The 14,867-nt window shown below is 50.1% G+C and overlaps 4 protein-coding genes and 2 non-coding genes across 6 annotated transcripts; 4 read left to right on the forward strand and 2 right to left on the reverse strand.

Moving 5' to 3' along the window:
- Window positions 1-142: 142 nt before the first annotated feature.
- ASPBRDRAFT_56208 (uncharacterized protein) lies at window positions 143-3,360 on the reverse strand (the record flags this gene model as incomplete). Its single annotated transcript, XM_067627515.1, has 4 exons — window positions 143-1,533; window positions 2,092-2,248; window positions 2,338-3,157; window positions 3,278-3,360. The coding sequence occupies 4 exons, from the start codon at window positions 3,358-3,360 to the stop codon at window positions 143-145; spliced, it is 2,451 nt and encodes an 816-aa protein (XP_067477660.1).
- Window positions 3,361-4,902: 1,542 nt separating this feature from the next.
- On the forward strand, window positions 4,903-5,945 carry ASPBRDRAFT_180260 (GNAT family N-acetyltransferase). Its single transcript, XM_067619922.1, has 2 exons — window positions 4,903-5,468; window positions 5,522-5,945. The coding sequence occupies exons 1-2, from the start codon at window positions 5,060-5,062 to the stop codon at window positions 5,740-5,742; spliced, it is 630 nt and encodes a 209-aa protein (XP_067477661.1). The 5' UTR covers window positions 4,903-5,059; the 3' UTR covers window positions 5,743-5,945.
- A 352-nt stretch (window positions 5,946-6,297) lies between these two features.
- ASPBRDRAFT_44571 (ATP-grasp domain-containing protein) lies at window positions 6,298-7,462 on the forward strand. The gene has a single exon (XM_067625228.1). It carries the CDS (start codon window positions 6,357-6,359, stop codon window positions 7,359-7,361), a length of 1,005 nt encoding a protein of 334 aa, XP_067477662.1. The 5' UTR covers window positions 6,298-6,356; the 3' UTR covers window positions 7,362-7,462.
- Window positions 7,463-9,004: 1,542 nt separating this feature from the next.
- On the forward strand, window positions 9,005-9,116 carry ASPBRDRAFT_t164. Its single transcript has one exon. It is a non-coding gene; the product is annotated as a tRNA-Leu (tRNA).
- A 1,328-nt stretch (window positions 9,117-10,444) lies between these two features.
- On the forward strand, window positions 10,445-10,531 carry ASPBRDRAFT_t165. Its single transcript has one exon. It is a non-coding gene; the product is annotated as a tRNA-Gly (tRNA).
- Window positions 10,487-13,207, reverse strand: ASPBRDRAFT_619916 (uncharacterized protein). Its single transcript, XM_067628348.1, has 6 exons — window positions 12,779-13,207; window positions 12,138-12,707; window positions 11,910-12,061; window positions 11,681-11,854; window positions 11,287-11,631; window positions 10,487-11,231 (listed from the first exon to the last, which is right to left on the reverse strand). Exons 1-6 carry the CDS (start codon window positions 12,899-12,901, stop codon window positions 10,673-10,675), a joined length of 1,923 nt encoding a protein of 640 aa, XP_067477663.1. The 5' UTR covers window positions 12,902-13,207; the 3' UTR covers window positions 10,487-10,672.
- Between the last annotated feature and the right edge of the window lie 1,660 nt (window positions 13,208-14,867).

A 14,867-nucleotide genomic window follows, 5' to 3' on the forward strand; every position in this document is an offset into this window, starting at 1 on the left:
CGTTAGTTGAGACTCTTAAACGTCCTAAGCAATTAGATACTGTCCTGGCACTATGTAGCAGCCAAAAGAGGAGACCTCACATCATGGCCTGGTTGCTTCTCAGAACCAGCCTGAGTACTACATCCAGTGCCCGAGAATAAGCTCATGCCTGAGCAGCAAGTCTCCGGGTATCACCCATCCCCAATCCAACCTCATCCTCGTAATCATCTCTAAACCCCAATATCAACTGCCTCGCCTCCTGCTGACTCAATCCGTACCAAAGCATAACCCAACCTCCATGTTGAAACCTCCCTGTTGCGCGAGCCGAAAACCACTCGAGCCTGTCATCGTCTTCACGAACATTCCACACCAACTTAGGAAAGTCCTTCATGATCCGGACGAACATATCATCAGCCACCGCACCGGCACCCAGACTCCCACTCGGGAACGTAATCAAACGCGGTGCACCACCAGCGCCGAACCCAACGACAGCCAACGTACTCAACGATGACGGATCGTTGAAGTACATCTTCAGCGGACGATTCCTCCTCATCGCATCCACACAAAACCTCACCTCATCTTCCCCAGCCCCCTGCCGTACCAAAGCCTGCACCAACCTCCCCTCATCCCTAAACTCCGCCGAAGTAGTACTATAAACCCTGGTGCCCCGTTCAATCAACGTCCCCGCACCAGCACCAGAGGCCGCAAACACCGCACGTTGCAAGTCCACCGGATGAACAATCGACACCGTAGACGTCCCCGGCAACCCACGCAACAGTTCCTCCACAGCACGAATCTTCAACCTCGTCCCATACTTGACCCACTCCTGCGCCATGAGATCCTCAAACTCCTCACTCAGATTAATCCTCTCGATCCTCTTCCCCGTCACCCCATGCACCAAGCCTCCCTTCTCCGCAAGGTAAACCACCTTCTTCGGCTTCAGCGCCCTCGCGAGCTCACTCGCCGCCAGATCCGCATTCACTTTCAGCACCTGCCCGTCCTCCGTCTCCGCCATAGACGTCAGAATCGGCAAGCATGACGCTCTGATCGCTGAGATAATCGGCGCGGTCTTCACCTTCGTGATCCGTCCAACGAGACCGTATCGTTCCTGATCGAGATGCTCGGCCTGGAACACGCCCGCTGTGATGGGTCGCGCAGCGACCCCGATTTGCTCAAGCGCTTGGACCAGCTTGAGGTTCTCGTCGAGGAAGAGCCTTCGTGCGATGGAGAGGGTGTGGCCATCTGTGACACGGATCCCCTCCTCGAAGTGTGGTTCCACGCCGGCGTCTTCCAGGACCTTGTTCAATTGGGGTCCGGCGCCGTGCACGATCACGGGGTAGAGGCCCATGCGGCTGAAGAAGGCGAGACTGGATGCGAGGGTGTGGAGGTGGGTGTCGAGGATGGCGCCGCCGACTTTGATTACGGCGAAGGGTTGCTGTGTGGGGGACTGGTGGGGGGTGGTGAAGTGGGTGAGATATTGGGCCGCGGTGCGGTGGGAGTCGATGGTGTTGAGGAGTTGGGCGATGGTTGATCGAGTTGCAGTGACTTGGTAGTCTGTAGAGGGGGAATAGTGTCGTATTTGGTGGACTGGGTGGTAGAAGGGCTGTTGTTGGCTGAGGAATTTACGAAGTGTGGTTTGCCCGAGGAGGGATGTGGTAGAGCGTAGGTACGACATTGTAACGGTGGTATACTATAAAAAGTCCAAGTTGAACTGACTACTCTGCAGTAAGAGGGATGGTTGAGCCATTTTATGTCCTCCAGCATCCCACCTAACAGCATGTGCCACCAACAAGTCTACCTTGACAACTCCTTCCCGTAATTTATTCCTAGGTGCTACGAGCTACGGGCTACCAGTCCAATATACCCATCAGCAACCAGATACAACAAACAATCTACTTCAGTTGATGTCTCAAATCCCGCACTGAAGCACAGGCCACACAGCTACTGAACCAATCACAGCCAAGCCAAAAAATAAACCCGCAAAAAAAACGACGCATCACAAAACAAAACGCGCATCCCACCTGCATTGCGAAGTTTCTTTTCCTCCAATAGAATCTGCTCCCGTTCTCTAGTTCTGGCCCTGTTCCTCATGCAAACATCTCGGGCACGTACACGTGAAAGTGAACAACTCCTGAGTTTTCTTCCGACGCGCATGCAGGTCAACGTATTCGGACAGGTCAAAGTAGGAAGTACAACACTCTTCGCCTGGCGCAATGTCCCGCAGCGCGGTCACCATCATTCGGCCACGGTCGTCGGCTTGGTGTGTCACCTACGTGGTGAGGTTAGTGAGTGGAGCGACAGGTCAACTTGTGGATGTGCTGTGTTGGGCGGGATGTCGGATGTGGGATGTGTGCTTACATTGGGCGCGCAAGAGTGATTTGCCAGCGTGATGCGCAGAAACACAGCTAGGCCGTATTGCGTGCCGCGCTTAACGCCCGGAGATTGGTGTGGGATGATCTCCGTGGGGCCGGGGCAAAGTTCAAAGACGTTGGTTTCCTCCGCGCAGATCAGGTCGACGAGGGTATCGAGGTCGAGAGTTTCCGGGAGGAGGGAGGATTGTAGCAAGTATTTTTCAGCTAGGGTGGACCAGTGTTGGAGTTGGGATGTGGGCCAGGAGTCACGGTTGCTTCGGAGGAGCTGGACGCCTTTCCAGCCGCTAACGAAGCGATCTTGCAACGTGTATTGCTGGTGGACGTTGGTTGGCGTTGTACCTTGAAGTTCGAGGTACCGGGCTGCAAGGAGTCGGATGACGATCCAAAGCATGTAGTAGTCGTGATCGCCGAGTTCCTGGCGGAGGACGGGGCTGTACTTCTTCAGCCAGGCGCATTCGAAGTCGTGACGAGCCTGGTCTTCTTCTTTGCAGGACTCGTTGCACCACCAGACATCGAGAGAGCAGCCAGTCTCGCAGGTGACGCTATTCGCTGCATGACGGGAAACGCGGCGGCTGCAGCCCAGGTTGCTGCAAAGGAAGTCGTCGCCACCCCCAACGGCCACGGTTGGCAGCACGGCATAGGGAAGGTCGGCCATGAGGAGCTCTCCGGCGCGGATGGGGCCATTGGTGCTGAGTGTTCGGCCTTTGAGGGGGTTGTAGGTTTGGGTCAAATGCGGATGGAGAAACAGAATGGCTTGAGTCAGGGGGTTCGCAAACTGGATCTTGCGGGTCTTCTGGCCGAGAATGCTGTAAAGGTCAGTATGGCTATACCGGCTGTGCTGCAAAGGGTGACATGAATCCAGCCATGATGGCTGATCGCATCATCCAGCTAGTCTCTCAAAGATGCGGAAAAAACGCAAAACATACCTGATATCTCCGTAGGTAGGGCCAACCGTTGAAGGATCCTCTTCAGTCTTGGGAAACTGGTAGATTTGACCAATGGTAGGCATATTGAATTGGTGGAAAATCAAGAAGTAGAGCTTTTTCCGGACGATGGTAGTCAGATGTTCTGATGATGGCCACTCATTACATCGGTCACAAACCACTATTTATAGCCGCATTTTGCACGCAGGTTGGCTATTTCTGGCGTCATATACCGATCAAACCAGCTCCGTAGTAGCGGCTGAGCATGTAGAACTTGCAGACTGGAATTTTCCGTCAATCATGCAAGCCAGTAATCCCCATCATCGGCGAGTATGATTGTTTCGTGATCAATTGTTTGCCACATCGTGCCTTTCAGTGATCCAACCTCGGCGATGAGCCAGTTGCTTCGGGGTTTGAAAATGGGGATGTTCTTGTTCTGGACCACTTGTTTGTATGCAGCTCGCACATCGGCCAATGTAGGCCTCTATGTCTGTTTGACCAATGATGTGGCATCCTTGCGCCATTGCAGTGTGGCTAAACGCCTAGATGCACGTATTTTGGGATCTGTTGACTCTGTAGCTTGTAACTATCTCCTGGGGAAAATGGACAGGCACGTAAACCTGCTACAATGCTTGCTCCCACAAGATGATGATGATGGGTGACCCGCTTTCAATGTAACCTTATGCATTATGACAGGGGCAACTTCATGGAGATGGGATTTGAGCTGTCATTTGGATTCATAATAAACTGTGGGTTAAATGAAACGCCAACTATCTCACGCAGGCAATGTAAGTGCTTTATTTCGGTCAAACCCACCTTTTTGGTGGTTGTTTTGTCTCACTTAGGGTGCTTTCATCTGCATAGCACATTGGTATGGTAGAAATGATCAACTAGCTTGTAAAGCTTCCAAAAACCTCGACTCGAGTCATGAGGTCCACATGATGGCGTAGATGGATCTTGTTTCAAGGTGAAAAGGCCAATGCCATTCATTCTGCAGGCTACACAAGCAGGCTCAAAGTTTTATGGAGTCGCCTACCATAGAATCCTCGACACCTCTGGTGATTCGTTAGGACTGCATAATTCCAGACCTCCTGATTGGCCGCAAAATCAATTCCAGATCTCTCGTAGCTCGCCTGCTATCGGGATTCATCTCTGCGTTAGTGTCAAAGTTAGCTCATGCATTGCCACTCGGGGTTTGAAATAGCGTCCATCAGTAAGCGCGTGGGGGCAACGTGCTCAAGGGGCTACATGGTGCAACGTCCACCAACTGCCCCGGTCTTCGCTACTCGCCAATCATTCTAGCATTCCTCGGGGGACTTAATTTAGAGTGGTGCCTGGGCTTGGGAGGAGGATTCCCCACTGGACGATTCTAGCTGCAAGCCTACATGACTCGACAGGATCCACCGGCGGGCCGACCCCGGCGGATAGGGGTTGGCAGGCCAATCTCCGCAAGAGACTAAAAATTTAGCAGTACTAACTACTAAGGTAGTATCGAGTAGCTTTCGGGGATATTGTTGTGGAGTATCCCCTATAGTGGCGGTTAATATTAATATATACAAACCGGATTGGGTCGCCAGAGAGGATCGATCGACCGTCGACGGTGATTCTCCCTCTTTCTGCGGTCAGGTCGCCTTTGGGCAATCGTGCTTGAAGGGCATTTAGCATCCTGTTATTTTTTTCCATTTTGTGGCCGCGAAAGCCCGAAGATTGACTCATTGCACACGCAGTCAACTCTTTTTCCCTTCTGATTTCATTTTTTCACTTTCTGATAATCAATCCCACACCATGGCAACCGCTGTCACCGCAGTCACTAGCACCCAGACACCAGATCCACCTCTGAAGCTCGAATTGGCCACACTCGATGACGTGCCCGAGCTCATACAGCTGTGGTACAATGCCTTCAGCATCCCCTCCATGCTGGCCATCTGGCCTGACACCCCGGGCGTACGACAGTGGTGGGAGTCAGTCATCTGCGACGACATGCTAAACAAGCCACGCGAAAAGTACCTCAAAGTAGTGGACAGCCAAACCGGGCGTATTGCTGCTTATGCCAAATGGTCTCTTGAGACTTCCCAGGAGCGCGGCCCCCGGTTTCCCCCCTGGCACCCGGACATGGATGCCCGTGGTAACGAGGAATTCTTCCAGCAACTGGAGGATGCCCGGGATCGCCTCGTTGGCGGAAGGAAGAACTTCTGTAGGTTCAGGAAAGCCAGATGTCTTATTGGTGGGTCTCTGACCGTCCAGTAGATCTTGATATGCTCGCCACACATACCGACTACAGACGCATGGGAGCAGCGCGGTTACTCCTGGAGTGGGGATGTCAGGTCGCAGATCGAGAAAATGCTTTGGTCTACATTGACTCGAGCGAAGATGGGAAGCCGATCTACGAGCGTTTCGGGTTTGTGGCTCAGAGCGTGACATGCGGGCTCGCGTCGATGGTGAGAGAGCCTGGAACTAAGGGAGAGTGAAGTGGGTTTTCTCTATGTATTCTGTATAACGGGAATTTCGATGGGTGGCTCTGTGCCTGAACTTCTTGGAGACGACGATGCATGGTTCCGGCGGTAGATAGTCTTAAGATACTGGGTTAAACGCAAAATGAATTGTCAGGGGTAAACGTCCTGGGTTTGGGTTGTCAATCGTGTACCATGTCTCGCCCGGAACTACTCTTTGCCCCCTATGCGTCAATTTCAAACATTAGTAGTTCCGCTAGTCAAAGAAATTATGACTCCTTCCTTGATTCTGCTCGATTCGTGATTGGGATGCAGAAACAACGGCGACTCCGATGCAAGTCGTGCTACTATATGTCGCCACTTCATGCACGTACTAGCGAGGTAGAACATGGCAGACATGCTTTGTCCAGAATACTGTTGTTTATCCAGGTTACCAAGCAGACAGTATTCTAGCTGCACACCCCCGATCCGTAGAGGATGAGGGGGTCAGAGATCAGGCCTTTAAATCCATGAAGACAAAGTATTAATGCAAGCTCGAGCACTTGAAGAGACACTCAATAGCGCTCCCAAATAGCCTGTTTTTCAGGGACATCATCGACTTTCTTCATCTTTCTCTCAGAAATCTCGTCGCAATGCGTCCAATTGTTGAAACCCCGGAAAGGATTTTATTTCTCACCACTCAACAACCCCATACAATCCGAGCAGAATGGCCGTATTATCAAAACTATGATTTACCCGATCTGCTTCGGCAAAGAGGGGCCGAGGTCACCCTCAAATGCTGGATGGATGAGGATATCCTAACAGTACTCAGTCACTTCGACGTGGTGACCTTTCTCTGGTGCAACGAGTACTATAAGCATCCGAAAAAGTTCTTTGCTTTTCTTGACAAAGTGGACAAGTTAATGGGGAGCCTGCTACATGCCCCTCTGTCCAACATCCCTCGTATTATCAACAACACCAAGCTGGTCCGGTGGAACGCGGACAAACGGTACCTGCTGGACATGGAGCAGGATGGCTTCATTATTCCCAAGACTAAGATTGTGGACCCTCGAAAGTACAGCGTAACTGAATTGAACGCCCTGGTGCATGACTTCCTTCCATCGGACTCTGTGGTCCTGAAACCGTCGATGTCTGCATCCTCCACGCTGACTCGGCGGATCACAAATACATCTGCACTCTCAGCAGATGACTTGACCTTCCTCGAGCTTTGCACGGTTGGGGGCCTGCAGAGCTCTCTGCTCATTCAGAAATTCGAACCTGCAATTTCAACAGGGGAGTTCTCGTTTGTCTTCGTGGGTCCACAGCTCACCCATGTCATGGTTAAATCGCCCCAGAAGGGGGACTTTCGAGTTCAGGATGAGTATGGTGGATCTGCTAGGTTGGCAAACCTGCTCGACATCAAGCTAGAAAGTCTCGAAGTGGTTCAGGATGTGTTCAGCTCTCTTCAACGCCGCTTCGGAATCAAGTCTACGGAGGATGTGGGCTACGGAGACATTGGCTACGTCCGGATTGATGGTCTCATTACGGAGGATCGGCCATTTGTTTTGATGGAGATTGAAGCTATCGAGCCCCATCTGTGGCTCGAGACTGGGAAAGGAATTTCCGAAATGCTTTCTCTCCTTTTGGAAGAATCATAAACCGGACCTCACATTGAAATCCATCACATGTGAATTTAGAGCGCTGCCAATCATCGCGACGGGGTAGAGATCGAGGGAAAGCGCAATATTCTCACCGGGGGGGGGGGGTCATAGTGGGTGTTGGAACTGAGTTATAGTTAGTAATAAGGATTAGCACGAGAATAGCGGATCTCCGTAATCAAAGAGATTTGCTGCCTTCAAGCCAAGTGCGGCCAGTAATCCAGGCTAGCATGATTCATGGCATGAATCCAAAAGAGTAAGATCACCGGGCCTTAGTGCTGTACCCATCGCAGGCTATACCGGAACGGCACGAATCCTCCGGCTCGCACTAGAACAGATAAATCTCCGGAGCAGAATAGTTTATGCCTACGGCACATAGTTACTTAGGTTCTAGGATGGGATGAGAGGCGAGTATTTCCATCGTTTTCACGAGGTGTCTCAGCTCGTGCCTTACATTCACATTTTGGAGCACTACTATGAAAATCAGTCAAACGTAATGGGCACTTAGGCAAAATATCAGACCAGCCTTACAAGGCGACCACCCGATTGAACGCAAAGTCTAGCCAGGGACAAACAAAACATGTTAGGTCCGGAAATATTCCCTATCCCTGTTGTTTGTCACCTTGGGCACACTGCGGCATCACTACGATGGGGCTGATCTGGGACTATAATTCTGTCAGCAACAATTTCGGTGACGCAACAACCTCCAAATGACCAGAGTGGTGAAAGGTCGTAGCTTATTTGGCATGCATTTTTGTTCCGGTGCAGTCGCTTGGGTTGAAACGCCACCGTTGGGGTTCTCGATGGGATAGTGAACTTTTCCATCGTTGAATGGCACCATCAGACGCCACTGTTGACGTGGCGGTGGAAAATGGTTCCCGGGAGCTGTGGGGGAACTTACGACGAGACGCAGAATCCAAAACTGTCCAGGTTCAAGCCATGCCATGCCAATCTGATCGGGAAGAACCAGTCGATCCCAGATGGCGGGGGAAGTGGTGAGTAACACGCCTGGAGGAATTGCGGAGCTCCCTCCAGTCAGTCACGGGGGAAGCAGTAGTACCTTCTAAGGTAATGAGGTGATGTGATCCAATACTACTCCGTACAAAGGATTAGTTCAGGTGCAAGCATTAGTAGGGGTCCATCGTAGCTGGAACATGGCCACTCACAGGCACCATCGGGATTTGCTTGAACACACTAGGCTTACTAGTACTTTGACTAGCAACTCAGCAGCGATTTTAGAATCCCGAGTGGATGGAGGGAGAGCTTTACGCAATACTGATCTTTTTTTTTTTTTTATCTAGTTGTGTGTAGTACTACTATCATTTGATATTTTGACACAGGTTGGTTGATTATATGATCGACTTTGGGTAAATATATATCATGTTACAACCACAGGGTGCCTTTGAATACCACGAGCACTATAAGCCAGTAACTGTTCAGCTAGTAAGCACCAGTATTGTGCTACTAAAGATACACATGGAGAGATGGCACCATATAATTATCCTTAGTTAAGGTTATTTTATTTATCTGGAGTAGCAGGCGCTGCATGCTCGCCTGCGCCGTCGCTTGCCTACGGATAAAAGCAAGAGTTGAAAGAAGCTTCCTTTGATAAGACACAAAATCTGAGCCCTTGATATAATCAAGGCAAGATGGCCGAGTTGGTCCAAGGCGTCAGGTTAAGGTCCACCTTAATACCCAGCTTCACAGCTTCCTGATCATCGTAAGATGGCGTGGGTTCGAATCCCACTCTTGTCATACATTTTTGCCCGTATATTTTCTATACCACCCACACATCATCAATGAAACAAAAGTTTTCTATTCATTCACTTCTAATTTTTTTTTTTTAACTGCAGTTTGTTCTTTAGCTTTTGGGTCCCCAAATCTCTCATATCATACATCCGCTATTAGCAGTCTGCTTCACTACGAAACAATGATCTTCATTCGGTCACAGTGACGTACACCGAACGCAATATTCCTTGGATATTTCAATCTATTGATCCGAAACCAGTGCGCCAATAATATTACTTCTCAGCCAGGACACCATCGAGTGTCAGCAATGGTATCAAAACAACCACCATAACATCCCCCGAAATCAAACCAAACCGACATCTAACACAACCTCCATACCCACCAACCATCCTGCTCTATATCGACGCACCATAAAGCACATCCATAGATAAATCTAAACATCCTCCACCATCCCCCTCAAAAAACCCACCTTCTCCCCTCTCACCAACTCCATTCCCACTAACCTCTCCACAACCCTAACCACCCACCCCTGACAATTCTCCCTCACTCTTCTCCTACATCTCGCCTTCGGCGGCACTTCACTCCCAGCAACGCTCTCCACAACCTGCACCCCATCCTCATCCACTTCCCCCAGGACAAAAACATTACACAGGTCTTCAATACTACTCAGTTCCACTCCCTCCTCTGGCTCATACACCATGAACTCCGCATCCCCTGTCACTTGGTATACCCGTCCGGGTTGATTCTCGCGGGCCACAAAAAGTGACCAGTGGAGGGGTTCTCCCGGTCCTTGCTTTGTCTGGAGGAGGGAGAGGAGGTAGGTGTCATTGCCTGTCTGAGTTGTTTGAGGATCAGGGGTGGTGGGTTGGTATTCGTGCCATTCTGTGGTGCCTTTGCGGCGGTAGAAGTGAATGTTGCCTATGGTGCAGATGTCGCGGGCTGGGAGGTGGGTTATAGGAGTGCTTGGGGTTGGGTAGGGGGGCCTTTTTTTGTAAATTTATAAAAGAGGAGTGTGGTGATGGTGATGGTGTGTTTGGTTAGATGTAAAGGATAGTTATCTGAAAGTTGTGCTTTGATTCGAGGGCAGATGTGGATAAGATTGGTGTACCTGAAAATGAGGTGGGGATGACAGACAAGCTTATTTTTGATCAAGCTGGAAGAGAACTTGTGTGTGGGGTAAGCTATTGACATTTAATGACGTGTTTGTCATGCAAAGTATTCACTTGAGTCAAGTTTCTGGGGTTTGCCACTTTTGCTATATGCTACAGGAGTCATGTATAGGGCATGAGTCATATTGCCTATCAAGCAAAGAAGGCTAACTATTTTTCACCCATGCGTTAGTGGTGTAACGGTAACATTCAACCCTTCCATGATTCACACATCGTGAGGTTGGGCCCTGGGTTCGACTCCCAGCTAACGCATTTGGAATCATCTTTTTGCACTCTGCTCAAGGTGGTGAGACTCATGTTTTTGTCTCGCTAATAATACATTAAGATCATGACGTGACTCATGCCGTGTACCCCCATGAAAGCCATACGCCTCGATCATGCAACCATGCGCCACTAAGATATCATTTCATCATCATCCATCAGGTCGAGCGCCTCCAAGTCATCTTCCTTCTCCAAAAACTTGTCCATTTCGACGGCCTCATTTCGTAGTGATCCTGTCAAAACAGCGAAATTGGGATAAATACTGCTGAGCCCTTTGCGACCATTAGGTCCCCAGATCTCCCTTTCGAAGTCTATGAATAGTGCATCAGTCTCAGGCGGAAGCTTTACTCCCAGCCTTTTTGCCGTGACTTGTACGGTGCGTAATGTGCCTCGCGCAAGCGGCCAGCGTCGGGAGGCTACTTTCGCCGCCACACAGAGAGTGATAAATGCCTCTTGGTTGGCTGGATCGTCAAGTTCCCCCAGTAGAGTAAACAGAGACACTGCAATCCACTGAATGTGACTGGCGGGGAATATATCAATGCCCCAGGAGGATCGATGAATCTCCATCAACCCGGCGATGTGGCGAGCAGATGCAAGAGACACTTCTTTCGGACTCACGCGCTGATCTTCAGCTGCTGCTGCTGCTTTGGCAAGCTCCGAAACGGTGATACAAATATCGTGATAATACATACTGCATTGCACGGTTAGATAAATCACTAAGCCGCTCAAACAGGAATCTGACGTACTGTAGGGATAATACATGAGGAAGGACCTCACGCTCGAGTTCGATCTTGAGACAGGGTCTGAGAGTCTTCTCCCACATCGCTAGACGTTTACGGACATTGGTTTCCATGTTTTGGATCTCACCGGGTCTCGGTTTCGTAAAGCCATCGGAAAATAACGTGCACCAATCATCAACGATTGTTGTAAGCTCAGATAAGCCGTTGAAATAGCACATATAATGCGCCCGGAAACCGCCACCTTCGTGCGGATAAGGATGCCAAAGTGGGCCATGGTCGTGAGTGCTTGGCGGACATGGACAAAGGGGTTTTTCGATCAAAGGCGGCTTTTGATAAGCGAAGGCGCTCGCGCTGACCACAGTTAGTCTTGATCCACAGTAAGTTGGTATTGTTGTCATACATGGTCATGTTATACAACCCCCAGAGAGTAATATCGGTAACTCGTCGTATATCAGACGCCTCGGAAGAAGAGCCGGGGGATACTGTGCGAAGCGTACGTTCAAGCTCCTTCGCAGCAAAAGCAAGCTGGCCCTGGTATATCCATCCCCGTCTATCTTTGCCCATGAAGCACGCACTAAGTCTCATCAGCACTTTGAAGTGTATCGAAGTGGAAAACAGATTGATCGTACCACGTGGATAATATTGCCAGCCCTTGTACTGTGGCTATAGTTAAATGCCCATCTTCTTGTTCGAAGCATCTCTTCGCCTCGTTGTAAAAATGAAGCCCCCGTGTAGACGGATCACTGGGGATTTCGTATGCTTCTGCAAAATCGGAGTAAGCCTAATTAACTAGGTCAACAAGCCACACCTAACCAAGAGACAATAAGAAAGTCGTCTGAGACATGAAGGCGGCTTACACAGGCATCAGCCAGAATGGCATTAACTAAGAATGGTGAACAGAACCGAGAATTGAGTCTAGCCGTTTTCATATCGCGTATGAATACTTCCTGGTCGAGACAGGGAAAGCAGGGATAGCGCCACGTGAAATACAAGGAGATAAGGTGTGAGACAAAATCATCATCGTCGGTTATTCTAGTCCAGGGTATTGCAGGTACGCGAAACACAGGCTGATCGGCGAGTCGCTTAATGTTCAAAACCCTCCGAGGGATCTTGACGATGAACCCATTTGACAGCGGAGCTTCATCTACTGTGGAATCTAGGGTACTTGCAGCTTCGAATTTGTCCTCAATAAAAAGCTGAAGTTCTTCCAACGAGACGTTACTGCGAATCAACTGCAAAAGGGATTGTACTCGTGTGATGTCCCCATTTCGTAATGTCTCCAGAACCTGCACGAAAAGATCGCGGTCGCCTTCCAAACTGTTGATCTTGCGCTTAAGATGAATCTTCCGGCGGGAATCTGTCGCCTCGTCGATATTGCATTCCAGATCGTGCTTGACACACAAGTCGCATGGTGCTGTTCCGCTGCACTGTAAGAGATGCAGGGTCAGTCTCGGAAAGGCTTGAAATCCAGACTATGTGTAGAAATGGGAGAACTAACCCTTGCCTTTTTGAGGCGACAATTCGAGCAAGCTGTAGAGACTTTTCTCGACGACGGTCGTGGCAGGGGGTCCTTCACTGGGGCTGCAGGGGCCAGTAATCGTTGCTTTCTCTCCGAGGTCATAGATGCCTCTGCCCTATTTCACCGGTCGATAATGATGTCTTCACTCCAGATTAAGACGAGAGAGTAGAACATGCTAGAATAGTGAGATGGCAGTCACTCGAGGTTTTTAAAAAGGGTGAGGAAAGGAAGTGTGCTTGCCTGGCTGGATCTCCAAGCTGATACTTCCTCGGAGATGGTCTAATGATCACACTGGGGCGGGGACGCTAGCAGATGGATATGACTTCCAGCCAATGCCCGCGGGCCCACGACGGTGCGGAAGGCACTACCTGGCCAATGAGCGTCTGCTTCCGCCTGTCCGTGACAACTTGTTGGCTTGATCCGGATCCTCATTATTTCCTTCTTTGGGCAGTCCCGTAAAAGGCACGGTACATCCGGACTGGAAGTGCTATCCGCCTATGGTAAGTAGCGGTGGGGAGCTCTGAGCTCTGCTGTGGGTGTTGCCTCTTGCGTCACCGCCAGCTGTGATCTTGGGACGGGATGCACGCCGAAATGCCGCCACCACCAGAGCTGTCGATCGCACGAAGCTTGACCCAAAGGAGTACCATTCTAGAACCCCATTCCAAATCAACATCGTGATGCTGTTCTCTGCGGGGGTTCCTACCGTCACAAATCCTGTTGGGTATTCAGCTCCAAACCCCCTGATTGTGTCGTGTGTCGGCAAACTGTGTTCAGTGGGTCCCTTCCGAAAGCTTTCTGGAATTTGTGAAGTGCATCGTGGAGTTCAGATCGGCTATCTGATAAGCTCGATGATAATTCGGTGCTTCGTCGGTAATCGAGGGCCAGTCCAAGTCACTTGCCACGACCACCTGACACCTAGGTTTGCCTCTCAAGTCACCCCATGTCTGCCTAAATGCCATCTAGAAAATAATATGTTGTGTATCCCCAAGGCTTATGCCCGTTGCTCGTGCCCATAATGCGATCGACGATCTCGTTGCCACTGCATGTCAGAGTCTAGACCACGCACATAACCTAGTGCAAAGTACTAGCTGGAATTAGTGCATTTTCATGGGTTGAGTTGTTAATGTTCGGCCGGGACTCGCATATTCATGTGGCGATATCGATAATATTTGGTGCCTGAATCGTAGTTGTGTCTGACTGGGCCATGTTCGGAACAAGGTTATCTCGCTGCCGTGCCTCTTGGTTGATAAAGCTTGCTGTGGAGAAACTAGACAGAATCACCTCTCCAGTCAGTGTCTTGTTTTGTGAGCTTAAATGTATATCCACCCTGTCCCCAGAAAGACACTCATAGACCAACGGCCCGAATAACGAATGGAGTGAGTGCTCATCGCTAACTGGACCATCAGGAGTGGTTATTACTCGACGCATTTCTTGTGTTATGATGTTTCGTTGAGCTGGTTCGAATGTCGCACATCTGTAAATACGCGGTCTCGTTAGTCAGAAATGTCGAACTAATCGTGTATGTTATCACAACCTATTCGTCTATACTTACCGCGTTATGCAGCAACTGTTCTTTGTCACGAACTGTCTCGACGGTATTGTCTTGAGGCCGACGTCGCTTCAACAGCATGGTGGGTGTATGATGAAGTAGCTGCTAACATGCAACGAAAGCCGTAACGGCTGAGATTTGAGTAAGTGACAAATAATAATATGTCCCGTGAAGTTCCAAGAGGGCCTGATCCGAGACAGGCGCTTCGCCTGTAGAAAGCATTAGTAGTGCGACCAGCGGAGGTGGGGAGGAAGAGTAGGAGAGATACAAAGAGGCTCGAGGTGTTTGACTTGTTGGTCTCGACTGCTGCACTAAGCCAGAAGGAGAAAGCAGGTCCATGACACTTCACTACTCGCAGCCTCCCTGATAGATGTCTTCTCAGATACTAGCCGTCAAAAGCAGGCTCATTGTCATACTCTGGCAGAAACAGATTCAATCTAGAAAAGTTGTCCGACATCACCATATAGCTCGAATTACTCCTGGACAGCGCGCGTCGCGCTGCTTACTGGACACCAATTT

This window comes from Aspergillus brasiliensis, assembly GCF_001889945.1.
Source record: "Aspergillus brasiliensis CBS 101740 unplaced genomic scaffold ASPBRscaffold_8, whole genome shotgun sequence".
Taxonomy (NCBI): Eukaryota; Fungi; Ascomycota; class Eurotiomycetes; order Eurotiales; family Aspergillaceae; genus Aspergillus; species Aspergillus brasiliensis.

Bases quoted from the DNA above. Each gene is read 5' to 3' on its own strand.
- ASPBRDRAFT_180260 (XM_067619922.1), top strand. From the start codon at position 5,060: ATGGCAACCGCTGTCACCGCAGTCACTAGCACCCAGACACCAGATCCA. The intron at 5,469-5,521 runs GTAGGTTCAGGA...ACCGTCCAGTAG, and splicing joins TGGCGGAAGGAAGAACTTCT to ATCTTGATATGCTCGCCACA.
- ASPBRDRAFT_44571 (XM_067625228.1), top strand. From the start codon at position 6,357: ATGCGTCCAATTGTTGAAACCCCGGAAAGGATTTTATTTCTCACCACT.
- ASPBRDRAFT_619916 (XM_067628348.1), bottom strand. From the start codon at position 12,901: ATGACCTCGGAGAGAAAGCAACGATTACTGGCCCCTGCAGCCCCAGTG. The intron at 12,062-12,137 runs GTAAGCCGCCTT...CTAGTTAATTAG, and splicing joins CCATTCTGGCTGATGCCTGT to GCTTACTCCGATTTTGCAGA. The intron at 11,232-11,286 runs GTACGTCAGATT...CGTGCAATGCAG, and splicing joins CCTCATGTATTATCCCTACA to TATGTATTATCACGATATTT.